Source organism: Vombatus ursinus, unplaced genomic scaffold, assembly GCF_900497805.2.
Source record: "Vombatus ursinus unplaced genomic scaffold, bare-nosed wombat genome assembly UNPS02014830.1, whole genome shotgun sequence".
Classification (NCBI taxonomy): Eukaryota; Metazoa; Chordata; class Mammalia; order Diprotodontia; family Vombatidae; genus Vombatus; species Vombatus ursinus.
This window is the reverse complement of record NW_020954608.1, coordinates 7,920,763-7,947,482: the sequence shown is the minus strand read 5'-3', so window position 1 is coordinate 7,947,482 and position 26,720 is coordinate 7,920,763. Positions and strand designations below refer to the sequence as shown.

Sequence of the window (26,720 nt, the reverse complement as noted above, 5' to 3'; positions counted from 1 at the left end):
TTAGCCTACTTTTAGTTCTCTGATCCCATCATTCTTAATGTATGTAAAACACTTTAGGGGTAGCTAGATGTCGCAGTGGATAGAGCACCTGCCCTGGAGTCTGGAGGACCTGAGTTCAAATCCCACCTCAGACACTTGACACTTACTAGCTGTGTGACTGAGCAAGTCACTTAATCCCATTGCCTACTCCCCCCCCCCAAAAAAAACCACTTTGCAAATCCTAAATTGCAATTATCTGTTTTTGCCAAAGTGGCCTGCTAGCTGCTTTCTGAACTCAATTTGTCAGCCTCCTGTCTCTGCTCCTCTTTAAGGGCCATGCTTGTAACTCTCTCCTTCCTCACCTCTGAATCCCTAGCTTCTTTCATGGCTCCTCAAAAGTGCCACTTCCTACAAGAAGCCTACTCTTATCTCCCCACTTCCACCCATATGGTAGAGTCCTCCCCCATTTCCAATTTACTTTATATTTATTTTCTATCTGCGTAACTGACTAGATGTAATTTCAGCTTAATAGAATTAGGGATTGTTTTGTTTTTGCTCTACCTGCAGAACTTAGCAAAAAACCTAGCAAATAGTAGGTGCCGAATAAATGAATTTCAACCAATTTTTATTGTTTATTACCTAGGACCTAGGGATACCAAGGCAAAGACAAATCAGTCCCTGTTGAGTCAACTTTTTCGCCTCAACTATTTGGACAGCCCTAGGAGCAATGGGTTAAAAAATGTTAAGGCTAATTTGAGCTTGATGAGAGCTGGCCCAAAGTGGAAGGTAGTAAGTTCTCTCTCTTCAAAGGATGGATGATTACTTGTTGTCTATTATTATAGAGATTGTTTTTTAGGTATAGGTTGGACTACACAGTCACTGAAGTGCCTTCCAACCCTGAAATTCTGTGATTCTATGGAGCTAATTAATCGCTGTGGACTTCAGTTTTCTCACTTAGGAGATACTCTCTAAGAATATCTAGAGAGTGGACTAGATATCTCTAAGGTCCCTTCCAACTCTAAACCTGTCCTCCTATAATCACTTGTTAGAGTCCGATGTGGACAGAGTACGCCTTAAGTTTTTTAATCTTCCCTCCATCCAAATCTTATTCAATTCACTTAGCACTAACTGACTTTTCTCTTCCATTTACACATAAAGAAAAAAGACTGGTTCCCAAAAGCCAGGGTCTCAGTTGATGATGTCATAGATAAAGACTGGAATGCGAGTCTGGTGTAAGATCCTTCTGATTTCCTAACTCGTGGTCCAGGATTCTCCAACTAGGCCCCATTATGCATGTCTAATATCAAGAATTTTAAGCTCCTTAAAAGCAGAAACCATGACTTATTCATCTCGTATTCCCCACAGCACCTGAGATTGTTTTACATGTAACAGGTTCTCAATAAATATTTAGCCATTATGGGATCTGTTTCTTTGGTATTGCCCTAATACAGGACCCTGCAGACAGAGCTGTTCACTCCTCTCACACTGTAACTATCAGCAGATAGGAGCTATTGCCAGATTATCTTTCAAAGTAAGGGGTTAGTCCCAAGAGATGGTAGCTCAAATTTGGTCTGCTTCAACATCTCCCCATTTCTGGCAACTGCCCCCTATTTCTGGCAAGTATGAAAATAACCCAGGACTCAGCTTGAATTCCTACTCTTCACTGGAGGGATGGAGGGGGATGCCAAATGGAGACTCAAGTGTCTCTACCACTTGGCTAGGATTCATCTAACACTAATACCTGACATCTCCAAGTACTAGACAGGATTTTAATAGGGATGTTATAGTTTCCAGAAGGTGAGTGAGAAGAGAACCCTTTATGGTTTCCGTGATAGGCTCACTATCTACCAGGGTCTGTGGTACCATGGTCTACCACCCACATACATTTAGCTAGTTCTTTCCCTAAAAGACAAGAAAACTATCCCAAAACTTAATTGGCCCAGGAGGCTAAGGCTCAAACACCATCTCCATTGATGCAGCTTCTGCCATATTGACTTGGCATCTCCTGGTGACTTAAAAGAAAAGACCCACCCATATGGAGTTGGGGTCCTTAGATTTTGGCAGAAGTCTCTAGGCCACCTGAGTCACCCCTTGGCTCTGTTGACCAGATGGGTTTCCACATGGAGGCCAAAGGGGCCAAGTCTACCTAAGCTAAGTGCTGTAGTATCTTTGTTGAATATTCTTTCTATGCTATGGCTCAATAAATTTCTTTTTGTTATTGCTGAATGACTTGAGTGTCTTATTTTGTTCCAACACCCAACCTAAACTAACAGGAACCACCCTGAGTCAGCCTGTTATACACTCTATCCCTTACCCAGCAGAACAGAACCCCTCAGGAGCCTAAACCTCTTAAGACGGAGACAAATGAAAAAGGACACAATAAAGAGGGGTTAGGGGTTTAATGCATCCAGAAATAAGTTTTCAGGCTAAAAAGGTTTTTCAGGGGTCATCAGGTTCACTTGAGCATAGCAGTTCTTTACCACAAAGTATGAATATGAAGGTTTGATCTTCAAGAACAGAAATATCCCCTCTCTTGGTAGTGCATTTCAGTGCCTCCAGCCCTCAACGGTCAGGATGTCCTCTCCAAGTCTAACTTTGATCCCTCCTTTGCATTGATGCCCATTTCTCATATCCATGTCTTAAAAGTTCAAGTTCAAAGTTTCCTACAGATAGTCATGGCTTCTGGTTGGGACCTTTCTTCCTGTAGGTGCCAATACCATCTCCATAAGCCACTTAGCCAGACCACCAAAGAGGAGGAAGAGACAAAAGGTATCACGTTATCTGGGAAAGCATCTACTTGCCAGCTCCCTGTAGTGTATGGGTACCAAGCCCAAAGTGGAAGGGCCCAAATGAGAGAGGAGGCACGAATTAGAAGGGAGAGTGAGAATAGTGTTATGACTGAAACAGTATAAAGAGTTCAGAGAATGAAAGTAAACATTTTCCAGTTCCCTAGATGGGATCTGGTCAGGATGTTACATATACAAATAGCACCTTATCACATGTATGTTCAGCCCAGCTGGCATATTGTCTTCTCCACATCCAAGGATGAGATTTCTATGCCTGGGAACACTGGCTTTCCCTATTGTCTTCAGCCTGGGAATGGGCATATTTTAGGCACTTCACTCAACTGTCAACAGAGGCATGAGGCCCAATTCCTTCAGTCGTTCTCTAGCCACAGCATCCCATCCTCGGTTGGCCCGTGGGCTTCGAGGAGAAGGGTGCAGGAGCCCTTCTACCTGAACCTCAGGCACCATGTCTGCCAGTGCTCGGCGAGCCCGCTGTTCTGCCACGCGCCCCACTCCTACCACCAGGCGAACACCCAGCAGTTGCACCTGACGTCGAAGGGCAGCATCACAGGCTCCCAGTAGCTGCTCTCTCTGCTTGGCAGGCAGCTCCGCAGGTGTGAGATTGCGCCCCGTAGAGGCCAAGAAAAGAAGAGGACATAGGTTGTGGACAAAGCAATGTCTGAAGAAGGTCTCAGGTTGCCCACAGAGGCCACGGAAAAAGCCCCAAAAGCGAGCACCACTCACCTCTGACTGTGGGCAGTTCAACCCTAGCACTCGCCGCTTGGGGTGTTCCTGGGGTGGAGTTAACACTGTTCCTACAATGCCCAGCCAGTCCCGGACCACAGACACTTCCCCAAAGGGCACCTATGAAGAGAGATATGAGAGTCACAAGTTTAGGGACAGAATACCTAGGTTATGGTATAACTTCCCCTTTCCATTCTCCCTGAGGAATCTAATCTCAGATTTCTATCTACCCATCTGGAAAGTTGGAAAACAGAGTGACTAGATTCTAAGAACTGTCTGGCTCCTCCACTCCAACTCCCAACAAGAACTAAGGGTCCAGGACACCACTTTTGTTGCTGGGAATTGACACAAATTCTAGTCAATGAGTATTTCAAGATCCTTAGCTCTAGATAGGACTGTATTAAAGGTACTTAAGACCTAAGGCTGGGAAAAGTCCTATGGACAGAAACAGACAAGTAGCTAGGATTGGAAGGACTCAATGTAAAATGAAAATACATACACACACACACATATACATAAACACACACATATGTACACACACATATACACATATACATATATGTGTGTACACACACACACACACACACAGAGCAGAGTTGGTCATTCCTCTCTGAACTTCCTCCTAGTTATCAAACCTGTAGTGTCCTCAAACTCATCACTGGAAGTTGAGAGATATCTACGGGCAGCCTCCTCCTCTCACTGACCTGGAGCGGGGGTCCCCTTGTTGCACTATGATCTTCTGAGCCCAGGTATAACAACAAGGATCAAGGAGAAGGAGGGAGAGGAATCTGTTATGGCACAGATTAGGGCTTTGTTATGGCACAAAGCCCACATGGTCTGAAGTTTTACTTTTTTGGAAGCAATCTTTTTTTCAAATTGGGATAAGGGAGTAGGGACAAGGAGAAAAAGCAAGACCTTATTTATAAGATTTTTGCAATAAAATGTATTTTGTAATAAAATGTATTTTTTCCAGTAGGGGAAAATGAAGGAAGTTGGGGGTGGCGGGAACCAGGCAGTTCCTGGGACCCTGGCAACCTGTTCCCTAACTCTCCAGGTGGATGGACAATCATTCATCATTAGCTGGGGTCAGGAAAAATGATTAAAACTCTTGCTGTAGAGATCACACCCTCACATGCCTGTAATCCCTTCTAAGGGGGCATTTACTTATCCTAGAAAATGCACAGTCATTTTGACCTCCCAGCATTGACTTCTGTGCTTCTCTTTAGTCCAGAAGAGAGATCCAGAAATGTGAGCCCACCTCAATATCCTCTTCTGCTTCTTACCTCCATCCTTCCCCATTTGGGTACCTTTTTTTCTCTTTGAAAAGAACTGAGCTCTTTCTCAGAGTTCCCCCTCAGAAAGGAGAAGGGATGAAAGGTCTTTCTTCTTTTTCTTTTCTTGACATTAGAGGGGGCAGAAATCAAAGTGTAGGGGTGGAGTTGGAGGGTGATGGACAAAAAGGGTGAAATGGAACCATAGTTAATAGGCTTGGCTATCAACTATCAGTGAAGTAGAGACAGTATCACATGGGTGGGGAACCTGTGGCCGTGAGGCCACATGTGGCCTTTCTAGGTTCTTGGGTGTGGCTTTTCAACTGAGCCCAAGTTTTACAGAACAAATCCTTTTATTAAAGGGATTTGTTTGTGAAGTTTGGATTCAGTCAAAGGGCCACACTTGAGGATCTAAAGGGTCACATGTGGTCTTGAGGCCGCAGGTTCCCTATCCTTAATTTAAGGTGACAAATTTGCAAAGGGAGTGGGGGACCCCATATGTTCACAAATTCTCCATATGGTTCCTACATGGACGTGTTTCCCCCATATAACCCAGGCATCTGGATCACCCATACTTCCCCCCTCCACCCCTACTTCTCAGACCCCCTCACCCCAGTCTGGGCCATGCCGAAGGGCCCTGGGTTCATGCCCAAAAACAGCACTTCCTTGGGACCTTGGCAGTATCTGGTGACATAGCTTCGGTGAAGCTCCAAGGCATATTTCAAGGGATTATAAATAAAGCCCACAGGCTCTGAGAACTGTAGCTTGTCCAGCTCAGCATTCAGTCTTAATTCTTCCTCCAGGAAACCCTGGGCTATTTTGGAAGGAGAGCAGGGACGCTTCTGCAAGGCGGGTAAAGATTCTTCTAGGGGTCCCACCGGGGAGACTAGTAACTTGGCCATGCTGATATCACCTGGGAGAGACAGAAAGAGAGAACTCCAACTCACTTGTGACACTGGACAAAACCCATACAGCAGAGTTTCATGGCCTCCATGTAGAACCGTACCTACTCCATTCCATCTGACTTATTTTCCCCACTAGACCACAATCTGATTTGCCCACTATATCCCATAAAAAGATGACTATAAATTTGCTGCAACAGAAAAGTTCCCCCTCTTGAAGCTTTTATGGAAGCCTCAGTTATGGTATCTTCCTTCCTACTCTATCCCTGGTCAAACCCTTACCTATCAGGCAGGTCCCTCCTAGTTTTAAATTTTAGAAAACTAAGAGTATGTATGTCCTAGAAACAATGATGGGTGCAAGAGTTAAAGGCCAGGACAGTTTGAGTAGTCAATTGAAAAAGGAATAGATATATTGGCCTAAAGATCTGGGAGGATAGATCTTAGGACTGTCTTACCAGTTCCACCATCAATGCCACAACCTCCCTCTTCCCTGAATGACCTTTCTCCCAAAAGCTTCCTTCCTATACTCAAGAACCAGCTTAGCCCTTCAGTTGCAAAGGCCTGTGCCCTGTCTTCTGTGCTCCCTTAACCAACTTTCCCTCCTCACAATTTGGAAAAATTCTTGCACCCACACAATGGTGAAGTACCAGTGTATCCAGGCAGGCCTGTTAGGCACACCCAGCCCCTCTTGCCTCTAAGTCTTCACACAGGCAGATGCCAAAGTGATTTTGTTAAAGCACAGGTCTAACTATATTACCCCCTTCTCAATAAACTCCAGTGGCTCCTAACTGCTTCTAGGATCAACATTTAAAATGCTTCCCAACTTGGCCTCTTCCTACCTTTCCAGTCTTCTTAAAAAAATTATTTTTTAAATTTCTTCTTTTTATTATGAATTTAAATATCAACAAACATTTCAACTACAAAGAACAGAAAAACAGAACTATATGTTAAACTGTAAAATTCTACTATGCAGTTTGGTTTGTTTTTTAAAGTGTACATTAATTTATACTCTTGGCTCTGCTGGTCTATGTCCCCTTCTTTCTGTTCTCTGTGTAGTTGGTTAATGTTTCATTGAAACTTTTTACTTTCTTCTATTTTTTCCCCATTATTATCAGCACCAACCCTCATTCCAAACACAATCCTCTACATCCCTCCCCCCAGTAAAAGACCTCTCTATAACAAACATAGTCAAGCAAAACAATGGATATGTTTGAAAATGTATGCTCATTCTACACCTGTAGTCCCATCACCTCTGCTAAGAGGTAAGAAACATGCTTCATCATCAAGTCTTCTGAGTCATGACTGTCCATCGCACTGATCAGAATTCTCAAGTGGGTCAACAAAGCTTTTTTCTTCATATTATTTATATTAATACAGCCCTTATATGATGTATAATTTCCAGTCTTCTTGCTCTTCTCTCCATGCACCTACAGACCAGCCACACTGGCCTGCTTGCTGTTCCTCATAATCCATCTTTCATTTCCACTTCCACGCTTTTGCGCTGGCTCTCCCTGATGCCTGGAATACTCTCTCCTCACTTTAACCTCCTTGAGGTCTTTTGTATCCTTCCAAACTCAGTTCAAGGGCCACATCCTATATGAAATGTGAGCCCAACGTTAAGTCTTCCCGCGACAGTAGTTTACATTTCTACACTTTAAGGTTTGCAAAGTGCTATTTCCATTTTACAAATGAGGAAACTGAGGCTCAGAAAGGTGAAGCGACCTGCTAGGATTAAAACCGAACTCTCCTAACCTCGGGTCCAGTTCTCTTTCTGGGGAGAACGCCCCTTTTCTTCTCCCTCCCTCCCCCCCCCGCCCCGATCTAAGCTCCATCCCCCCTACTTTAGCTTCCACCCATCCACTTCATCTGCCCAGGGCAAACTCCTAGCTCCTCTCCTTCCCAACAGAGTTCCTCAGTTTTCCCTCGGTTCCTCCTCGGCGTTGCACCAGGGAAGCCCTGTCCTCCCCAACCCCTGAAAAAACAAAGCTTCAGCTCTCACCTGGGACTCCAGCCCTTACTCTCTATGAAAATTCCGGATCCGCGCGAAGGACCCTGGGTGATGTAGTCCGTGCTGCTGCCAGCAAAGGCAGGGCTGGGAAGGAGGAGACTTACAGCTCAACTCAGCACTTCCGCTGGAAACACTGCTTCGAACTTCTGGAAAGCCGGCTCCCCCGCCCCAAGGCATGCTGGGGGTTGTAGTTTACCTGTTTCTTTATGTGTGTTCCTCACCTGTTGCTTCTTTTTCTCTCTTAATCTCCTTTTCCCCCTCTCTTTCTTTTTCTCATCTCCTCTCTTTCTTTTCTCTGTTTCTCTTTTTTCTCCTCTCTTTTCTCTCCTGTTTTCTTTCTCCATTTCCCTTTATTATTTCCTCTCACTTCTTTTTCCTCCTTTTCCCCTTCTCATCCTCATCCTACTCTCCTACCCATCGCCACCTTTTGGGGGGGGGGGGCAATTGGGGTTAAGTGATTTGCCCAGGGTCACACAGCTAGTAAGTGTCAAGTGTTTGGTCTGAGGTCACATTTGAACTCAGGTCCTCCTGACTTCAGGGCCGGTGCTCTAACCACTGCGCCACCTAGCTGCCCCATTCATCGCCACCTCTTAGAATCGCTGGGTTCCGCCAATATTTTGCTCCAACGACACCTTATACATTGGACTTTCTTGATCCTCCCCCTTCCTGCCCATCCTTAAGCTGCCAGGCCCTCCCTCCTGAAACTACCTTGTACAGTAATAAATTTTGTGTAAGTTCTGTATACTTGTACATGTACACGTTGTCTTCCCCTCCCTTTAGGTAGAGTATAAGCTCCATGAGATTAGAGACTTTTATTTTTGTCTTCATATCCTCAGAGACTAACAAAATGCCTGGAGCATAGCAGATGATAAATAAATGTTTGTTAATTGATTGATTGCTCTATTACATTCAAAGCCAGGAGCCCTTTGCTAGGCCCAGGCTCTGGTCTTTCAGACTACAAAACAATCTTCCTCTTCTCTTTTTCTTTATCTGTTTTTGGCTCTCTCTTTTTCTCTGTCTTTCTGTCTCTGTCTCTGTCTCTGTCTTGTTCTGTTTTTCTCTGTCCCTTTGTCTCTCTCCTCCTTTTCTTTTCTTTTATCTCCTCCCTCAACTTCTCTCTTGGGATCCATGAGAATTCTGTTTCACATGTCATGTTGGTGTGTCTCCCTGCCCCAGAGTGGAAGACTGAGGCACAGGTCCAGTAAAAGCCTAGTCCCATAACATATATTTTGAAACCTATAAAGGTCAAGGATCACTCCCTCCTCTGATCAACACTCTTTAAAGGTCATCCTGCCAATATCCCTGCCTCCATATTGTGGTAGGCCCTCCCCTGGAGGTCTTTTATAGTCCCTTCCTCTTTCCTGGATCTCCCTTCTGAGTTTCTTCCTCATTGTCTGTGATCAGACATAACCATGATGGAAAACAAGACACACTTTCTAGGAGGTGGTTGAGACAAAAGACAGCTCTGAGTAACATGAGCTCTAGTAGTCAAGACCTCAGTCCACACCTGTTTTTTCAGTCTGTTTTAGAATTATATAGGCTATACCACAATAGTAATGGAATGAGCAACTGACTCCAGACTGGCCTCCCCCTTCCTTAAAAACAGAAAATTTTATGAGTCATTCCTATTCCTCATTTTTTCCCCTTGTGCATCCTTGGGATGGACACTGAAGTTTGGAGAGGATCTTGAACTCAGTTGACTTTCTCTGTTAGTCACTTTCTCCCTGTGTTTCTGTCTCTGTTTTTCTTGCTTTCTGACCTAAGTTCTATATCCAATGGTTTTGGTTGTGGTTTTTGTTTTTGTTCAAGGAAACTTGACCTTTCTTCTGCTTTTGAAACTGCAAACCAGAGATGTCAGACATGCTGCTGGCAACACTCCTTTGGTGTGGTTGAAACATATTAATATGTTATTGGGAAGGAAATATATAGCAAATAAATTAAAATGGAATAGAACATTGATAATGTCAATATGTAGTTTTCTAAGTCAATATGCAGCCTGCAAGGATCCTTATGTATGGTTTAGTGGTTCCATTTCTATTTGAGAGTGAAGAAGGGGGAAGGAAACTGTGTGTTTCCCCCCAGTCTCTGAACAGTTTGAAAGTATACCTTACTTGTTCCCATCTTCCCCCAAGGACAGAGTAAGAGACAATGAGCATCATCTGGCAATGGTAGGGATTGATAATAGACATACAAAAAGACTTCTTGATACAATGGTAGGAGAACATGAGGTTAGGGGATCTGGTGTAGTGGAAAGAGATTTGAATTTAAATTCTACCTGTGTGACTATAGGTACCTCCTCCCCATAGCCTCTCTGGCAGCAGGAGTAGACTGCACATAAGGAAGACTTTTAAACATAGGGTAAGAAACATGAGATACAGAACACAATTGAAATCTGCCTCCCTGGGTGTTCCACTGTTGTAATCCCTATATATTTATTAATTTCTTCACTGACTAGCTCAATTCTTTCTGGAGGCAGAGAGATAATCTTAAAGGGTGTTTCATCCTGAAGAAAAAAATAATACTTATATTTCAGAACTTACAGGGAGAAAATGCTTTGCCATATTAAAATTAGTTATTATTAGCTGTCTTGAGCATGGGCTAGTTACTTAAGTTTTCTTAGCTTCAGTTTCTTCATCTTTACATTGGGATGATAACACCTGAGAGGCATATATATCATCACACATTTACAGAAGCAGGCTTAGCACATTATGCATGCTCTAAGGATGGACCCTGAGTCTCCTCATTACATTAGGATTTAGAGCTGGAAGGGACCTTGGAGACAGTCTTCTCAGCTCCCTCATTTTGCAAATGAGAAAACAGAGATATAGGTAGGTTAGTGAATTGTTCAAGGTCACACAGGTAGTAAGTGGGAGAGGAAATATTTGAACCCAGGTCCTCTGTTGCTAGAGTTAATACTCTTTCCACTGCTCGGTATTGGACTTGGACTTCATTTTTCCAAACTGTGAAATAAGAGGATCAGACTAGTTGATCTCTGAAGTCTATTTCAGTTCTAGATCCTTTGGTTATATGATCCTGGAAGAAGATTCTTTCAATCAGGACTCACTGAGTTCTCTGTCTCCACTGAAGGAAGGAGCAGCTGTTGGAAGAGAAAGTAACAAAATTAGACTTCCAGGCCCCTGATGGGGTATAAAGGAAAATCAGCTCCATGGCCCCCATTAGAGGAAAAAAATAGTTTTAAAGTTAAAGTGCAGGCAATTATCAAGCACCTCCCTTTGGAAGAAACAGTTCAAGAAAAGCAATGACATTTTTACTTGCAGTCATATCCCTGCAGGGAATACACATTAAATGGTACTCATACTCAGCAATAGGAAAAATCACTAGCAATGTTGAAGGAACAAATGACAACTGCTAGAAAGTGAGAGAAATCTTCAGCAAATTCTGACTTGAAATGCAACAGCAATTCTATTTCTTTTTTCCTTTTTTTAATTTTCTTTATTTTTTAAGGTGAGAACTATCTTTCTCCTTCCTTCCCCAACCCACACTAAAAAAGGCCACCATTTGACGTACACATTTATGTGTGTATTTATATATGTGTGTATGTACGTATGTATGTAAAACCATATTATGTATACTTCTATTTATCAGTTCTTTCTCTGGAGGTGGATGGCATCTTCCTTCATAGATCTTTTGTAGTTGATCTGAATATTTATAATACTCAGAATAGCTTAGTCATTCACAGTTACTCTTCCAGCACTGTTGCTGTTACTGTAGACAGCATTCTCTTGGTTCTGCTCATTTCACTCTCCATTATTTCATGCAAGTCTTCCCATGTTTTTTCTAAAATCAACCTGCTCATCATTTCTTATAGTACAGTGGTATTCCATTACAATCATAGACCATGACCTATTTAGCCATTCTACAATTAATAGGCATCCCTCCATTTTCTGTATGATGTGAGTGAAGGGCTGTTGTATGGAAAATGGATTAGACCTGGTCCCAGAGGAAGAAGCATGGATGGAAGGTGCAAAGAGGCATATTTAGACTTCATGTTAAGAAAAAACTTCCTAGTGATAGGAGCTGTCCAAAATTAGAATGGGCTGCTTTGGACTGTACTGGGTTTTCCAAATCTGGAGGTCTTCAAGGCTAGGGTGAGGTGCAGATGATTCTTGTTCTAGTGTCATTTTGTTCCAGAAGCAGCTGGTGGCACAGTAGATAGAATGTTGAGTTAGGAAAACCTGAATTCAAATCTGGTCTCAGATGCTTACTAGTGGTGTGACCCTGGGTAAGTCATGTAACCTCTGTTTTCCTCAGTTTCCTTAACTATAAAATTGGAATAAGAATAGCACCTAATTTTGAGGATTGTTGTGAGGATTGCATGAAATAATATTTGGAAAAAGCACTTAGTATAGTGGTGGCTAGGTGGGGCAGTGGATAGAATGCCAGGCCTGGAGTCAGGAAGGCCTGAGTTCATATCTGACTTTAGACACTTACTAGCTGGGTGACCCTGGGCAAGTTACTTAACCTTGTTTGCCTCAGTTTCCTTATCTGTACAATGAACTGGAGAAGGAAATGGCAAACCATTCCAGTATCTTTGCCAAAATAACTCCAAATGGGAGTCATAAAGAGATGAACATGACTAAAACAATGAATGAAACTGAGAATAGTGCCTGGCCTATAGTAAGTACTACACAAATGCTTATTCCTTTTTTATCCTCCCTTGTTAGTGACTGGGTGGAAACCTTTCCAACATTCTACACTTCTGTGAATAAATTTTAACTCATTAAACTGCTTTTGAATGTATTGGTGTGTCCTGAATAGATAGGCATAGGTAGACAGGGTATGTGAGCACTTAAGCCAAATTTTCATATGCTGTAGTTTGATGATTCATTCCTGAAAATAGCCAGAAAATTAGGATATTTTAAACCAAATACTGGTAGATGTCACTTTGTCTCACTAAATTTAGGAAAAAATTAAGATGTTTTGAGAGAGAGAGAGAAAGGAGGGGGGGGAACAGTCTGTGTTATAAAATTATAAAAGACAATTGTCCTTGGGTGTGTTTGTTGCTATTGAATAGTGTTCCCTATAGGGGTGGTGGTACTTAGAACATGGAAGAATATCTTTTTAGAAAGCTTTGGAGTAAAGAAAATAAAGTGCTGAATACTGCCTCAGTCAATGTACTAACTGTGTGACACTGCACAATCACTTAATCTCTTTGTGCCTCAGTCTCCTCATCTGTAAAACGAGGACATTGGACTTGATGACCTTAAAGGTCCTGTCCAGCTCTAAATTTATGGTCCTACATTAATGATTTTGTGAATTACAAGGATTCTATAGCAGCAAAAAAAGATGCTATCCTTCTTTAGAACTGTTAGTCCTAAGTATAATGATTTTGCTTTCATTTTGTACAGAGAAGACGAGACAGAAGAATAGAGAATTCTCCTCTAAAAATTGCCCCTTTGCAACTTCTATCCATTGACTTTGTCTACTGGAGTTAAGTGATCCATTACTTTCAAGGATCTTGTATATCCTTATTATGTTAAGGCTAAGAAAAGCTTCTTTTTTTAAAAAAAGTTGTTCAGTGACCTACAAGTGCCTCATTTCATCCTAACACCATGCCCGAATTAAATGAGTATCTACCCTTAACAACAGGCAAGGTGAGAAATATGTGATATGAATGAAAGACTGTTAGCTGATTAAGCTTGTTCTGCTTGGCCTCAGTTTCGTCATTTGCTAATGAAAGGGTTGGGCTAGATAGTCCCTGAAGCCCTGTCAAGCTCTAAGGTTATGATCCTAAAGGACAATAATAGGATGTCTTAGAAAGCAGAAACTTCTTTTTGAGGGTAAGCGGGAAATGAGATTATACAAGTAATTTAGGGTCAGATTGTAGAGTTATTTTAACACCAAGTCACCTTGATTCCCACTTTAATGAGAAAGTCATGAGGTCATAGCTTCATAGCTAAAAGGGACCTCAGAGATCATCTAGAATAATTCTGTCACATTTGAAGATGAAGAAACTGAGCCCAAGGCAATTAAGTGATTTTTCTCAAGGTCATATGGGTCATAAATGACGATGGTTGTATTAGAACTCAGGTTCTCCAATTCCATAACTGACACTCATTCCACTCTCCATTTCCCTTCCTCTATACCTCTAAATATGTTAGTCTGTGAGTGTGATTTGTCATATTTCCTTCAGGACATGACCATTCAGGTCTACATCCAAGAAGAAATACCTCGATTGTGTGATTCTCAGGAAAGCAGGAATCCCTAATAGGAAACATGGCTGTCATTACCTGTCTTTGGAGAATAAAAGGGAACCAGGGAACTGGTAACAATCCATCAGATTATGAGAGAAATCTACTCCACTGAGACCTGGCTTTAGCCTTGACTAACTTAGTGTTCATCTGAATATATAGCTCTGAGGTTTCTCTTATCTGTCTTCCATTACTACTGCACTCGAAGAGAAATTCTTCCCACCTTTCATTCATTTCTTCTGTCTTAAAGAAGAAAATATTCTTCCCCCCCACCCAGAGCTAATCCCTCCACGTATAACTTCCATTTCACCCCCTCTTGAATCTTCAGAGACCCTTCCCCTTTGGCTAACAACATCTTTAATGTCTCCCTCTAATTAAACTATTCTCTTTTGTCATCAAATACTTGTGCAATCCCCCCTCCCCTTTTGGGGACACACTTTCATTCGCCTCTGCTGTCAACTCTAGTTACTGTCCTATTTCTTCTTTTCACAGCAATTTTTTTTCAAATGAGTGATCTATACTAGGGCATATATTTCCTTACTTAAAGGCAGTTAGGTGGCACAACTGGCAGAGCACTGGACATAGAGTCAGGAAGGCCTAAATTTGCCAAATGCCTCAGACACTTGGCAAAAACTACTGACTTTTTCTCTCTCTCCATTCTCCTCTGGCAATGAGTCCTTTATGTTTATAACAGTAATTAATTTTATTTATAGATGCTAATTCTAAATCTATAGAAAAGTGACACAGTATCATGAAAATAACTCTGGATAACAGTCAGGAGGACTCTGAACTCAAGTTCAAATCCTGGCTTCACTAATTTCTAGGTGTGTAAACTCTGTCGAGTCACTCAATATCTCTGAATCTCAGGAAAATTGGGATGATTAAACCTGCCCAACATACCTCACAAAGTGGTTATGAGGATCAAATGAGATGTTATATATAGAGTGAGTGGTTTTTTGAAGAGAAGATCTAGTAGAGGTTTATCTCTCCAAGAAATTAGAGTTCATAAGGAAAATTTACGAGTTGGTTTCAACTTCCTCAGAATTGGTTCAAATTTCATGTAAGTGATTTGAACTCAGAGAATGAACAATTTCAATTCAACTCACTGGATATAAAGCCTAACTTACATTGAAGCTAATGGAAGTTGGTCTACATATATTCCCAACATATTGGTTTCTAGATTTATTTCCAAGTGATTTAGCATCAAATGTCACTTAAATTAATAGCAAAAATGAATCTGAAAGAGGTAACAAAAAGGAAAGGCATGAGGAAACAAATTTGTTGATGCAGCAAAATGACAGCCTCATCCCCTATCCTTCTATGATGGAACAGCAATAGTTTTAAAGAGAAGTTGAATCTATTAAAGCTGACATGAAGATAGGAAGTCTAAATAAATGAATTAGTAAATCAATGAGTTGAAAATATAGGCATTTATAACATAAAATGTTACATATATGTATAAATGTTTTATATATATATATATATGTACACACACACACATACAAACAGAGTTTGAAAAAAAAATACCACACAAATCATCTTGTGCAGGAATAAAATGAGGAGCTGCCTGAAAAGGGAAACATGGTTTGAAAAAGATATGGTTAGAAAATGGGATAGGATCAGCACCACAATAAGCAGGTGTATCTTGAGACTCAAAGAAGTACTGACACATAGAAGATGAAATCAAGGTCATGTAATTGAAGATGAATATGAAGTAGAGGTACAGATGGACAAAGCATTGAGTCTATAATTGACTAAGAGGAGGGGAACCCCCACTCACCCCCTAGATTACATTTGAGAAGCTACACAGCATTTGCTACCACCCCAAACTTCTCTATTTAATAAAATCTCCTCGATTTTAATGTCAATATTCTTCTTGTGGTGCTATATTGCAGCACATTATAGAATATTACATTCTCAAAGAACTGAAAATTACAGGTCACCCGGAGACAATACCAAGAGATGCATGTTAGCTATAAATAGCATATTACAAATGTGAAAATATTGACTTGATTGGAAAAGGAGTTGGGTTAATCATGTAGTGTGAGTGAGGAATGATATAGGAATAGGTTGAATCTTTCATTAATACCCATACGTTATCAAGAGATCTTCCCCCAGCACTTGGAGTCTACCTCCTGAAGAGGATTTATTGGAGGAGAGAGAAAGGGATCAAACAGTATGAGAAGGTTGCAGTATCATCTGTACTATTGAGGAAGTAACCACATCAATCATTCAAGCAACAAACATTTCTTAAGCACCTAGTATGTGCCAAGCACTGTGCTAAGTGCTAATGAGATATCATGGGTTCATTGAAGTACTGCAGAAAGGATTTCTGCATGAGGCAGATAGAAAGTCTTGAAAACCTCAAATATCCTTTCTAACTCTGCTGTGGATATGCACAAAAAAGAGCACACTTTTATGTAAGCCTGAATTTCAAGGATGTAGCATGAAAGTGTCCATTACTAGATGCCAGTTTAAGATTTGGCAAGTGATTCAGTATTATTTTTCCAGAAATAATGCTCATTGTTGAAGAATAACACAATACTTTGATAGGCATATTTTTTTTCCTACTTGCCAAGGTACAATTATATACTAATTTATAGGATTTGCTTAATCCAATTCAACAAAAATTATGGAGCATCTACAGTGCTATAGGGAATGCAAAGATAAACAAGATATATTAGTAGTCAGACCTCAAGGAGCCTGAAATCTAGCAAGGCAAGTTCATTGCTTAGAAAGCTTAATGGAAAATGAACACTACTTGTTAATTTCTGGATGGCTATAAGGTGGGTTGATGTGACTTTCCCATGAGCCTCATTTAACACAAACGACCTAATATGCATTTCTAAAGTTCAGAAACATGAATTAATTTTTAAAGGGAAAATTTAAATTGTCACTATGAGAAACTGACATTCTGAGGAAGGTCAGTGGTTTTGATTTAATCATGCTGTAAAAAAATAACCAACTACTGACCATTCTTTATTAAAATAGAGGATTTGTTACATGGATTATGATTAATGAGATAGGCAGAAAGGTAGCAAAATCTGATGGATTCTGAATGCTAGTCAAAGACCAAATTAAGTAACTAAGAATAGAAAATGTAGATTTGAAAATGGAACTGAAGCATACATTAATTAGTAACCCATTCTTAAGATCCTTTGATTCAAATAAAAGGAACAAGATTTCTATTGATCCTTCCCAGGAAAGCCTAGAGGGAGGTACTGCTTTTTTAGTAGATGAGAGGGACTTGAATTCTTCTGACACATTCCAAGAGATCAATGAAAAAGTGCAAGTTGTTTCCTCTAGGTCTTTTTGGTGTGAGATCACAAAGCTTAATTTGTGTGTGTGTGTGTGTGTGTGTGTGTGTGTGTGTGTGTGTGTGTGTTTCAATAGCAGCAGAGCATGAACCTTTCAGGGATCTATCACAGAAAAGAAGATAGTAGGAACAAAAAAAAATTATTCCTTTACTTTAATTTCATTATGTTCATGACATATTTCACAGAAGAAAGGAGAGACACTCTCCCCCCCCCCCCATTTCCCATTACGCATTCCAGGATGAAGGTTAGACTTTACCTTTCATCTTTGTTTCCAAGAATACGTCATGAAACTTGTAAAATGAAAAAGCTCAAAGTTATGGTTCCAATGGGGCTTTTAGCAACCTCATGACTATGATCCATAGTGGAACAGGATATCTAATGACAGGGTAGAGAGAGGACCTAACCACTGCACAAAAGGATGCAAATACCAGAGTGCCATTTTCTAGTCACTGAGCACTAGACTAGGTTGTCCTGGTTCCTTAGGTTCATGGAGAGCATGGACCTCAACCCCTAAACCATGGAGATGATAATGATAGAAAAAATTTATATAATACTTTGAGATTTACCAAGTACCTTACACGTATATTTCTCATTTGATTCTCAGTAGCCCTGTGAAAGAAGCAGGTGCTATAATTATCTCTGTTTTGTAGATGAGGAAACTGAGGCAGACAGAGGTTAAATGACTTCTCTATGCTCATATAGCTATCAATTGTCTGAGGCAGAATTCAAATTTGGGTCATCTTGCCTCTACAGCTAACACTTCATATACTATCGTATGTATCTGTTTCATAATCGAAAGCTTAGGAAGACTTTTGAAACTTTTCCTGTGACCAACATTGGGATCGTAAGCAGGTGCAGATTGTGAACATATAGCTACTTTTTTGTGTGTCACAGAAGATCTAACTGACACTTATTACACACTTACCTTCTATAATATTCAAACATTTGTCATATGGACTACTAGATGATAAGTTCCACGAGGGAAAGATCATGTCTTTTGTGTTTGTGTATCTCCCATAAAGCCTAGTATAGAGCCTTATATTGAATAGACCTCAGCTGAATAAGTTTTGTTGAATGAATAATTGAATAAAGTTTAACATTACAGAGTTCTTTAATTACCAGTTCCATTTTACTCCTAGCTACTCTCTCTCAAAAATCTTTTCCTTATCCTAACACTATGATTTTTATTTTGTTTTGGGTTTCTCACACAGTAGGAATGATTCACCAATATCAATTTTTAAAAAATCAAATATTTGAACAAATGGGGTATTATGCTCAAAAAAGAACCTGAGCAATAGCCAATGAAACCCATTATTTATGTTACTGTAATTTAACAGAGTATTTCCTGTCACTTTTATCTTGAATCCTCAAATGTATATTCAATTTCCTAAAACTCTTGATACTTTTTTTTTTAAAAGAAATAATCCTTAGTAGCAGGTAGAGACAGTTCCGTATGGTAGTTGATAGTGTTTTCTCTCCCCTAAAATTATATTGTATTTATTTATCTGTTTAAATTGTGTATCCTCTCACCTTCCTCCCTCCCCCATCTCTGTGTCCCAGCCAATCTACACTGCTTGCTGTTCTCTGAATTTTTTTCCCATTGCTGGCCTATGTGCTTTTCTGGTCAATTCAATGACCAACCACCATGCCAGAGAAATAATGATGAAGTATAGAGCCTACCTCCTGGCCGAGAGAAGATCAGAGAGGTGATGAACTTAGGATGCAGAATAAGGCATACATTTTCAGACACAGACAATGTGGGTATTTATTTTGCTTGACTATATATGTGTGTGTGTGTGTGCGTGTGTGTGTGTGTGTGTGTGTGTGTCTGTATATGCATACATATATATTTGTTACAAGGGTTTGATTTTCCTTTTTTTGTTGTTGTTTTTAAATTCAAAGGAAACACAGTGAGGTTAGGGTAGTGGAAGAAAGAAGAAAAGAAGGAAGGAAGGAAGGAAGGAAGGAAGAAAGAAGGAAAGGAAAAGTAGAAGAGAACAGGCCAGAAAGAACCACAGATAAGTGGGACAGATTTGAAAGTTACATATTGAATTTATCAAATATTTTAAAGAAAAAAACTGTACATAACAGAAACGTGCATTTTCTAGTCACAAAATTCTTTTCCTGTTTACTATTTACACATGAAAATGCTTATTTTATTTGATATTTACTAAATTCAAAAGAAAAAAAGAAAAAAAATCTACTGTAATCTCTGTTTTAAAAGCCTCTCCTACCAAGGACAGCTTCCCATATTACAAATATAGACCTCAAAGTACCCTTGAGTATTTAACAAACAGACTGTACGTGAATTGAACTTTTATTATAGACAAAACATTTGCAGGTAATCACTTAGATATGACATTGATATTACAAAATATTGGACCTGTGTGAGATAGTGGAGCTACTATAGAGCTTGATTAGTTTCCTACTTAAAAACACTGCTTTTCCTTCATATCATCTAGTTAGCTCAATTTGAACTAGTAAGAGATATTATGATGAAAGTTCACCAGCATTAGAGGCTTTCATACATTGGTCATATTCTAAAGAACGCTGGTTGGTTTTTCCCCTCTCCAACAAGAGGAATCCCTGGGGTGAGAACTTCCCCCATCAACACACACCTCAGTCATCTATAACTTACTACATAAGTTCCAGTGAGTTGTCTGAGATGCACCAATATCAACTGACTTGATCAGGGATATATGGCTAATAAGGGTGTCAGCCAAGATTTGAACCTTGTTCTTCCTGCTTCCAATTTAAGCCTTCTATCCACTTACCATGACACCTCTATTTATTATAAACACTTTAGCACAGTACCTGGCACCCAGCAGGCACTTAATAAATGTTTATTGATTGATCGATAAACTAATTATAATCACAGGATCATAGAACTTTTTAGTTGGAAGGATCCTTAGAGATTTTCTTTACCAACCCTCTCATTTAACAGGTGAGAAAACTGAGGCTAAGTAGGCTATCTGACTTGCCCAAAGTCACACAGGTAAGTAAGTATCAGAGGTGCAATTTGAACCCAGGTTCTTTGACTCCAAAGCCAACATTCTTTCCATTGTACCATGATAAAGCTGAAATAAATTTTGCTCCTAGTCTTCTATATTTACCATCATTTAACAAAATGAAATGGGAGGGATAACCAATATATCCGGGACAGCCAGAACTTATTACACAGGATCCTGTCTACTTCCTGATTTTTACAAATTGAATTTTCAGTATTCTTTTATAGAGTCATTGAGCAAGCAGTTGCTGAGGACAGAACACTTTATTGGGTGGCATTAAAAAAAAGACTTCTGGCACATATTAGAATTTAGTTGGGAGGACCAAAACTGAGAAATATGAAAGGACAGAATAAGTACAAAGAAGTATCGGGCACACAGAAAATAATATAGGAATACTATAGAAATATAAGAGGAAAGGTGCTAGATATAAAGATCAGAAGGGATCAGAGTTCAATGGGGGTAAATAAGGCAGAGATTTTGGAAGCAGATAATTATATTCTACAATAAGTTAGAAATCAGTTTCTGAAACCTCATTTTATTTAACCATAATAATGTGAATTTAGTTGAAATGTTTTATTTATTTATTTATTTTTTGGTGAGGCAATTGGGGTTAAGTGACTTGTCCAGAGTCACACAGCTAGTAAGTGTTATGTGTCTGAGGCCAAATTTGAATTCAGGTCCTCCTGACTCCAGGGCCGGTGCTCTATCCACTTTGCCACCCAGCTGTCCCCAGTTGAAATGTCTTAGCAGGATTTCACTGAAAATGCTAAAGAATAGAATAAGAATGTATACATCAAAAAAAAAATCTTAAAAGTAGAATGTATATATTTTGGGGGCAGCTAGAGGCACAGTGGATATAGTGCTGGGCCTGGAGCCAGGAAGATTCATCTTTCTGAGTTCAAATCTGACCTCAGATACTTACTAGCTGAGTGACCCTGGGAAAGTCGCTTAACCCTATTTATTTCAATTTCCTCATCTGTAACCAGGAGATAATAATAACATCTAATAATAATAATGGACAACTACATAGTACAGTGGATAGAGTTCCAGGCCTGGAGTTAGGAAGACTCATCTTCTTGAGTTCAAATCTGGACTCAGATCCTTCCTAGTTATTTGACCCTAGGCAAGTCGCTTAACCCTATTTGCCTCAGTTTCCTCATCTGTAAAATGAGCTAGAGAAGGAAATGGCAAACCACTCTAATATCTTTGCCAAGAAAACCCCAAATGGAATCACAAAGAGTCAGACACAATTGAAAAATGACTGATTAACAACAAAACATTCTCATTTTTCTCCAAAGTGAAAGAAATACTTTTGCCTTCATTTTTAGGAAACATATGTGTGTATGTGTAATTAATATATATATATACACACACACACACACATATATATACATGCATACATATACACACACATATATGTGTATTTTTTCTATGTATATTATATATCATATATTTTGCTTCTAGATAATGGACATTGGTCTCATAATCACTGAAGATAATGCTAACACCTGGTGATTATGATATTAAGGTTCTGTTTCCTGTGGTGTTTGTGGTTATTTCTGCAGCAAAAGTGGTTGAGTCAAAACATTTCTATGCAAACCAGTTTAAAGCACTCAGCAGGAACTTTAACCATGAAAAGGTTCATTTTTTGGGGGGGAGGAAGAAATGCTATTAGGACAATAAAGCAGATTAAACAAATGTAAGGGAAGCTCACTTGATTCTATTATATTAACATATAAGACAGTGCTACCTTCCTGTAAAATCTAGTAATAAACGAAAACTAAATTGGTTATAATGACCCATGCTCTAGTCCCACATCTGCTGTGGACTAATTGTGTAATCAAGCAAGTCAAAACCTATTTTTCTGATGTGCAAAAGGAGGCTGGACTAAATGCTCTCAAAGATTCCCTCAGAGTCTTAACATTTGGGATTCTAATACTAATTCAATTCAACTCAACACAAACATTTAGACCTTAAACGCTCAATAACATGCAAAGTTGAAATAGGATGTGTTCACCCACACAAGAGTTTAGGGTTTATTTTTATAATTATAAATATTGAGGGAACACAAATAAGATATTGTTGGTACATCCTCTAAACTGGAGGAGGGGAGGGAAAGAGAATGAAACTAGATTTGCATGTCACCTAGCCTGGCTGATATAATCATAGAAAGTAAAGGGAAGATAACAGAAGTAATTAGGTGTTAATACGTAAACAGAGTACAAAGGTACAAAGATGTGTCTTAACTCTGTTAACCCTTCACTAAATGTGAAGTTTTCTTGATGGAACTAGGAAGGGCAGTTGGCCAATGGCCTGACCGTTCTGGAAGAGGCTGAGGCACACTTAGTTCAAGGAAGGGAGGAGGGCCCACTTTGCCATGGCATTCAGCAAGGTTGAGTGGCAAGACAGACACAGACAGGGGCAAGAAGTGGTTTCAAGGAACATAACCTCTGGAAGCAAAGAAGAGAGCCAACCATAGGTTTAAGAGTGAACTAGCTGTTGAGGAATGTTAAGGGGCCCCTTGAACTTGTCTTTTTTAGTAGCCATATTTTCTACAAACATTGGACCCAGAGTATGCAGGAGGTCCTGAATGTTTCGAGGATAAATCACCACCACCACCTGTCCCCCCTCCCCACTGCCAGCCTGAGCTGATATAATGTGTTGTTTGCATTCCAACCTGGGCTCCCAATGTGTCCTTGGGAATCGAGACAAGCGCCAGTCAGTCGGGTACTAGGGTGAGAAATTGCTTGTGCTGCTGGGACCTTTGTAGATAAGCAGACCATATTATCTTCATAGTCTAGCACAGAGACAGGGAACGTGTGGCCTCCAGGTCACATGTGGCCTTGAGGCTATAGGATCCCCACCCCTGGAGCAGTTCCCAATGGAAAAGAATGTGGCTTTTGCCATCGCCTTGCTATAGAATATATCTATGTGTGTATGTACACATTTATATATAGCTATACTCATAATTAAAGCCTTCTCCGTGTTAGGAATTTCATGGAATTTATTTCTCCTCCTCTATAGAATTTGATTATGCATTCATAGACAGATTCCTATGGGAACAAGCTAGAAAAACCACCCTTGAGGGCCTTTGATCCTTACTTGGGAAGATAATCCAAGGTCATCCTCCAGGAAATGGTAATTTAGAAGCAGAATGTACTGGGAAAACTCAGGCCTATTTTAACTGGCTACTTTGTAATTGTGGGTGTACCTTAGACCTCATATAAAATATTTTATTATTGGAAAGACCATAGTATAATACTGTTCAACTATACTACCACCATCATATTTCTTGGGCCCTAAGGACAGCTTTACAATAAGGATCCAGAGGTGTTAAATGATAGGAGGATAAACTATGGAAGGAGGAGAGAAAGTATGTATCATGGATATAGTCTAGAAGGATGTGGAGCCGAAGTGGGGGCCAGAGATGGAGCCATTACTGCCCAATTCCTTAGCTACCTTTGTTCTCTTGGACCTAGACACCTTTTCTACATGGGGAAGAAGGATTTCTTTTGAGATTTGGTACATTTCCATTCCTGATCCACCATTGTGATAGGACCAGGGTTTCTCTCATTTTCCTATAATAGGGATTAATTTTTCCTAAAAGACACAAAACTGCCTACAAGACCAGACTGCCCCCTGCCTACCTTGATGCAGCTTCTCGGTCACCTAAGGGCATAAAAAGTCCCACCCAAATGGAAACAGGGCATCTCTGATTTGGTAAATGTCTGAGGGCTACTCAAGAGTCACCATACTCTGCTCTGCCGGGCAGACGTGGTTTCACATGGAGAGGGGGTGCGCTGCATTTATGGAACCCAGGATCCCTCTTTGTAGGAGTTTGGGGGAAAGTAAACTCACTTTTGTTCTCTGTGCAATGACTCATGAGCTTCTTATTTTGTCCCAGGACTGAACTTGAACTAACTGGTGGCTGGTGTTGATACTGTCTGCCTAGATAGACCATTAAGTAAGCCCCTCATCATATCTCTTTCCCATTCTCTTCCCCACCCTCTTCCATCCCACTTCCCCACAACATGCCTCTCTCCATAAAGAAAGTTGGTGGCTTACAGATAGAAGTCAGTGATATTATGCTTTCCCATTCTCAAAAGAGAACAAATATTGTTTATAATATTTTTCTCAGATGAAAAGAAAAATACATGCATTTTAATAATGCATTTTTTAAAATTGCATTTCCAACAGCAAAACAGATTTTTGGTAGTAGGAAAAGACATTGTTTTAAGAAAATACGATAACCTGAATGACATCCTTTCTTAGTAGTAGAGATGGGATAGAGTACTTGCATGTCCAAAGTAAGGTCTTGGACAAAATTCTATACTCTGTCTTTGAAAATTATGTCTTTCCTCATTGGCCAGCACTGACGTTGTTATGTATTAGAGGCTTGGAGTCTTCATTGTAACATGAGCCTTGACTTTTCACAAAAAATTTATTTGCCTACCACTATTACCAGCCTATGTGTTTTTTAAGAAGCTTGCCTGGTTTGACACGATGTTATCGGCATGATGATGAGTATCATCAACTCACCCCCAGTGGGGACTGTTACAAGGCTGCCTATTCAGTCATCCTTGGCAATATCACAGTTAATAACTGACATCAAATTACCTTTTAGCTGATTGAATTTGGAGAAATGGGGCATAAAATAACATGCCCATCCCTCACTTGGCTCTCACCAGGACAACATAGCTAACATTTTATATTAGTGCTTCACAGACTGCAAAGCTCTCATTTGATGCTCATGATAATCCCGTGAGGCAAGAGTTGTTATTATTTCTCCTATTTTAAAGATTAGGAAAATGAAACAGAGAGAGGTTCTATGATTTACTCGGGGTCATACAACCAATACGTGCTTAAGCCAGGATTTGAACTCACATCTTCCTGACTCCAAGGACAGCTCTAACTACTGTGCCACTTAGATGCCTGAAAAAGCTGCATCAAACAATGGTCTCTGACAGGTTGTGGACTGAGGTGGCAGCTTCTATTTTGAAAAGGCTTAAAACTATGGAATCCAATAAATTATATAGAATAGATGGAGGAGGTAGTTTTCTGTTTATTAATATGGGAGGACCCCTTTGAATCCAAAATGTCTTTTTCTTTGGACAAAGGAAACCACCTCCACTGACCTACAGAACATGGAGTATAGAAGCTAAAGGATTTCGCAGCTCCTGTTGTAATTAGAACCGAGCAATAAGCTTGGATCCTAGTAAGAAGAGAGCAGCACTAGAACAGGTGACCTGACTTGACCAGTAGTAGGTGGGGCTTCCAAACAGGTCTTCTGAGGTGTCTTTCTTGATATCATTCTTCTTCTTTCTTGTTGACCAAGAAAGGCCTTGCTTTTGGCCTTATTCCCACTGTCCTGACATATTCTCCTACTTGTTTCTGTTCCCCTCATTACCTCCCCAACTGACATGACTTTATATTTATCTTATATATTTTAATATTAATGTGTTCTTTGTTTCCCCTAAAGTGTGTAAGTTCCTCAAGGGCAAGGGTTATTTATGTGGTTTTTTTTTTTTTTTACCTTTTATATCCCAAGAACTTAGTACAGTGTCTGGCACATGAGTAAATCACTTAATCCTATTTGCTTCAGTTTTCTCATCTGTAAAATAAACCAGAGAAGGAAATGGCAAACCACTCTAGTATCTCTGCCAGGAAAATCCTAAAATGAGACACAAAGAGTTGGACACAACTGAACAACAAATCTTTCACCTGCATTACAGAAGAACAGGCTATTTTAAGTTTTAACCAGACTAGGATAGGGGATATGTAAAGAAGGTAGCTACCTAGGAACAATGTGCAGTGAGGCGCAACAAACACCTTAGTATTTTCATATATGCACATATTTTAGTGATAGAAAGTATTGTCCTTCATTGTTTTATCAAGCCTGACATACTCCAAATCTTTTGAAACAAAAAGGCAGAGGTGATGAGGGAGAGTATTTGGTGCATGGGATACAACCATTGAAAATGAACAGAGCTGGGTCATATTTGAGGAACACCAAGTAGACCAGTGTAGCTGAATTTTAGAGTACTTGGAGGAAAGTAAAGTTTAAGAAGGCTGGACAAGTAGGAAGGCGCCAAGTTATGAAGACATTTAAATGTCAAATAGGAATTTATATTCAATCCTGATAGTAATAGAAATTGTTTTCATTTGATGACATAGGGGAGAGAATGAAATGATAGCAAATAGTTTTCTCATACTAATTTTTTTTTTGACTAGGCAATGGGGTTAAGTGACTTGCCCAGGATCATACAGTTAGTAAGTGTTATGTGTCTGAGGCCGGATTTGAACTCAGGTCCTCCTGAATCCAGGGCCAGTGCTCTATCCACTATGCCACCTAGCTGCCCCTTCATACTAATTTTTTGAAGACAAATCTCCCCAAATATCATTGCAATAACGTATAGATCAGGTATACAAAAGTGGTACGAATGTATGCATTTTGGCCCAGAAGAAGTATCCAAAATGGGTGATATTGCCCCCG

The 26,720-nt window shown here is 40.0% G+C and overlaps 1 protein-coding gene across 1 annotated transcript; it reads right to left on the bottom strand.

Moving 5' to 3' along the window:
* Positions 1-2,363: 2,363 nt before the first annotated feature.
* On the bottom strand, positions 2,364-7,867 carry SMUG1 (single-strand-selective monofunctional uracil-DNA glycosylase 1). The gene is given in 4 exon segments (XM_027838676.1): positions 2,364-3,629; positions 5,392-5,693; positions 7,682-7,697; positions 7,700-7,867. Coding segments are annotated over 4 exon segments (1,017 nt in total). The 3' UTR covers positions 2,364-3,098.
* Between the last annotated feature and the right edge of the window lie 18,853 nt (positions 7,868-26,720).